Source organism: Petaurus breviceps, unplaced genomic scaffold (genome assembly GCF_028583685.1).
Source record: "Petaurus breviceps papuanus isolate PSGF00001 unplaced genomic scaffold, PetGlider_PUasm1.0 100, whole genome shotgun sequence".
Lineage (NCBI taxonomy): Eukaryota > Metazoa > Chordata > Mammalia > Diprotodontia > Petauridae > Petaurus > Petaurus breviceps.
The window spans coordinates 4268729-4273359 of NW_027185573.1; the positions used below are offsets into that span (position 1 = coordinate 4268729).

The 4631-nt window shown below is 41.3% G+C and overlaps 1 protein-coding gene across 1 annotated transcript in view; it reads left to right on the top strand.

The window, feature by feature from the left end:
* Nucleotides 1-1326, top strand: part of LOC138163341 (glycosyltransferase 1 domain-containing protein 1-like) — a 107379-nt gene extending 106053 nt beyond the window's left edge. The window contains exon 12 of the mRNA XM_069091105.1: nt 707-1326. Coding sequence (XP_068947206.1) covers nt 707-853 — 147 coding nt within the window. The 3' untranslated portion in view covers nt 854-1326. The remainder of the gene's footprint in view (nt 1-706) is intronic.
* The last annotated feature ends 3305 nt before the right edge of the window (nt 1327-4631 follow it).

Below are 4631 nucleotides of genomic sequence, written 5' to 3' on the forward strand. Positions count from 1 at the left end.
TCTATCTATCTATCTATCTATCTATCTATCTATCTATCTATCTATCTATCATCTATCTAATCTATCTATCTAATTATCTATCTATATCTATCTATCTATCTATCTATCTATCTATCTATCTATCTATCTATCTATCTATCTATCTATCTATCTATCTATCTTACCAAAGGTTTCTATCAACCCATACCCCCTAGCAAAAAGAGGATGTACAGAGGGTCTCTTCTTCTCTGCCTTATTGTGTTGGGCAGGTGATACTTGTTTTGTTGATGTTTACCTATTATGCCAGTGGAGGGCAGACAGACATTGGCATAAATACAAGTCAGAAATACTTTGGGGTCCAGTGTCCACTTGTGTGCCTGACATCTGAGGACTGCCTTAGCTAAGTTCACAAAGACTCGTGCCCAGAAGGGCTGGCCACTAGGGGATTTTCTTTCAGGAATGGCAGCTCACAGAAACAGTCTCCTGGGACATCCTCGAGGGATTGTGCTTTGTATTGGCAGGGGGAGCTCCTGCCCTGACCCAGTCCTGCATCCTTGAAGTGTCAACTTCAGTGACAGTTTATCCTGGGAAGGGGGAAACAGGCAGAAGGAAGATCAGAAGGTCAAGTAGTGAAATGATCTTGCAGTCATTTGCAGAGATTGTATTCCTAATGAATGATTTATATTTGTTTCTTTCCTTCCCATCACCACCCATCCCTTCCTCTCAGGAATTTGTTCAGCTGGCCAACAGACTGGTCAATGATCCTGCATTAGAAAAGAAAATCGTGACAAAAGGAAAAGAGTATGTGAGATTGTGTCATTCGTGGAAATCTGAAAAAGACACCTATCAAAATCTTATGCGGAAACTTCAGTGAATCATCAAGTGTTAGGAAAATGTGCATGGTATACATCATGTGTCACTTCAAATCAATTATAAACCACAAACCGTGGGTGTTACATCCAGACCTAGTTTTAAGTCAGTGGGATCCATTTCAGTAAAATCAGACATGTTTCATTGGAATCTCAGAGGGAGCCAGATGTTCAGTCATGGAATGTTCATTCCAACTCAAAACTTAGAAGTCTATCCAGTATTTTACAGTTGTGCTGTCAAGTAACATCCACAGTGAATTGTATCACCCGATCGGGATGGAGATTCAGAAGCTAATTTCAGAGGAACTGGTTTTTAGGAGAACTGGGGTTTAAAGAATCTGCCCCAGAGGAGCATAGCTGCAGTTTTCAGGGTAGACAAACCTCCAATACACACATACTCAACAACCCCCACCGCCCACCCTGCCCTATTCATCTTTTTTTTTTTAATTTATAGAATAAAACAAGCATTTCCATAACAGTACAATAAAAAAGATGATTGCACATGAAACTGCAAATCTATGCACAACTTGCTATTCCTTTCAAATACAACAAAATTATCACATGCATTTTTTTTCTTCCTTCCCCTCCACCCTCTTCCCTAGAGATGGCTACCATTAGGTTGGCCAATAGACAACAACATTTTTTAAAGTGGGAAGAAAACCTCAAGGGAAGAAAATGTCCTTTATAGTCTTATTTGTAAAGTGAATTAAATTCATATTTTGGCATTTAAATCTTAGGAATGCAGATACAAAGTGAGGTTTGAAATATCGGATATAAGGACTGGCAGTCTGTTGGTTGGTTTGTACTTAGTGTTTTGAGAACCGAGGGGTGAATTTCCTCTATTAAAGCCCCTCAGAGGAGATGGAGGGGACTTGGAGTTCTCCAAGGATGAGCCCAGGTTCAGAGAGGCCCATTAGGTTGGCTTCAGGATGATTCCTGTTTTGGCCAACACAGTGATGAGGGCCATCTAATCAATCTTGGAGGGAGCACGATCCATGCCTGGGGATGGAGTACCCCTACTCATGGAAATCCAGATCTTAGAAGTGTTGCAGTGATATACACTGTCCATAACACTCAAAACAGTGATATAAAATGGTTTATTGCCCAGGCATCTAGTAACTCATGAGTTACCTAATTATAAGGTGCCTGCTGGAGTCCAGAGGAAAGTAACAAAACTCAGAATAGTTCTTATCATTCCATTTTGGGGAGAGGGAAGAGGATTGAACCTAGCTTGAAGGAGGCCATGGGATCTGGAGTAGCCTAGAGTCACCTTTAGTCTGGAAGAGGCTGATCTGGGGTACGCCAGACTTGTGCCTTCCCCAGAGGCTAAGAATTATCTGGGGCCAATTCATAATTTCCCTCTCCCACCCACCCTCTGGACCAAGGCAAACACAGGGGACCCGTGTTGGCAAGAAAACCATATACCCTTTGTTTCATGCATTGTTCAACTTGCCCCTTTAATTGTGCAATATCTCTCTCTTTATTGTCAATATACTTTAGGGATAGGAACAGGACCTGTGATGTCATTGGAATAGAGAGAACTCCCAGGGGAGGAAATTACCTCTAGCAATTCATGTGGCAGCTGCCCTGTACCTTAATGTACTTTAATATCAGATAGATGAGAGGTTGTGACTGGCTCAAGGTCAAAGTCTATTGTCCTCTAGGTAGGACATGAACCCTAGTCTTTCTGGTTTTGTGACTGTTCCCTATCCATTACACTAAACTGCCTTTGTGTTAATATACATTAATCCCTTATAATCATGTTCACTTAGCCAGAAACTTTGAACAGTTAGTATGTATTGAGCACTTTAAGATTTGCAAAGACATACATTATCTCACTTAATCCTCACAACAACCCTATGAGATCAGTGCTTTTATTATCCCCATTTTACAGATTAGATGACTGAGGCTTAAAGAGTTAAATGGCTTGCCCAAGGTCATGCATATAGTATCTGAGGCAGGATTCAAACTCAGGTCTTCCCAACTCCCAAGTTCATAATTCCCATCTCCTACCTGCCTCTGCATTTGCCTTGAGAAATTCCTGTTGTAGATGGCTGTCTTTATTTCCATGGGTGTACTGTCACCCCCTAATTAAGGGGGAGGGAGTAAAACAACTGATTATAACCCATGGTGTAGGCACTCAAGGCTTCCTGTAGAAAGGGAGAGAAAAGTAGGCAAATGTGATCCAGGGCCACCCAGGTCCTGATTGGGAAAGTCCTTCGTTTAAAGAGGCTTTGCCAGGAGTGATCAGAGCTGGCTGTGCTTTAACGTGTAGGGCAGGATATCATGGACTTACTGCTTTTCAGTCTTTCTGTTTTTAAAATAATGGGTTAAAACTATGTCTGTTTTGAAATTTAAAAAATGGATCTCAAAGCAAATAAATTCCGGTAACAGCTTACAAGGAGAAAGAAAGAGAAGTTTAGCTTTCCTACTCAGCCCTTTGGTGTAACATTCTGCCGTCTTTATCTCAGGTGTTTCATCTGAACACAGGGCCCTTCCCCAAAGGCTTTTGCAGGTGAGTGGTGGGGGCTCTGCAGAACTGAAAACATCTGCTTAGAGCTTTTGGCGGGGGGCTTTACGGCAACCTCCACTTTGTCCAAGCGTGTTAGAGGCTTGAGAAGCCAGAACTGTGGCCAGAGATAGGACGGCAAAGCCTGTCCGCGGGATTCAGGCGGAGAGTATCCAGGATCTCAATGTGACTTTGAATGCAGCTGAATCTGGCTTGAACAAACTGGCCCCAAAAGGAGGGACCACTGTATCTTGTGTTCATTTCTCTACTGTCAAATGTTGCTGCTATTATAAAATGCTGATTGTTTGGAAACCTGGCTCAGTCTTTCATTGAATGGCATTAAAGATGCCAGGCTTCCCTATCATTTATTTATGGTTTTATTTTCAAAATGTACACTATAGTCCTTTGGTAAAGGGACATATTTTTAAGACAATAAAAAAATGTTTCACCATCAATATACAGAAAAACTTGCCATTGTTTATGTTGTAAGCTGTGTGTTATGTAAAGACACTCTTTCCCCCTCTTCCATCTTAATAAGAAAACAGAATTCAGAGGGATTGAAAATGCATACCATTTAAAAATAGATTAGGGACATAAAATGAATTGTAGTTTGCTAAGACGCTTCTGCTTGGGACTGTTTCATACTCAGTTAAGTCTGTGTTTAAATATTCCATTTATAGCTTTCACTTAGGCATGGTACACAGCATACACTAAACAGGTCCTTGGACCTTGACATGATGACCAAATTTCCAGATAAAATTGAGATGCTACAATTTTAAAATGGTAGGGAGAAGGAGAACCCTCAGTGTGGTGTAATTGTGGTCAGGGCATTCAGGCCACTTAATTGATCAGACCAAGTCTTGTGGTCATTGCATTAGGGGGAGTGGACCACTTGCATCCAGAATGTTCCTCATTTGGCTTTTGCTGGGAGAAGCTTAGGAAACAGGGAACCAGGCAGGGACGGAATGGGTCATCAATTCTGAGGATTCTGAAAATGTAGTGGCCTTTAATAATAAAACAAAAATTATAATCATGTTTAAGAAAGTTAAGTATACACATCAGTCAGTGAGTGTGTGACTGGCCCCCTGGCATGGTTGGGAATTTTCATTTAACAAACATCTATTAAGTATGTACTGCGGTAGCTAGATGGTTCAATGGATAGAGCTTTGGGTCTGCAGTGAGAAAATCTGAATTCAAAGTTGACTTCAGACACTTATTAGCTGTGTGACCTTGGGCAAGTCATTTAAACTCTTTGCCTAGGAGGCAGCTAGGTG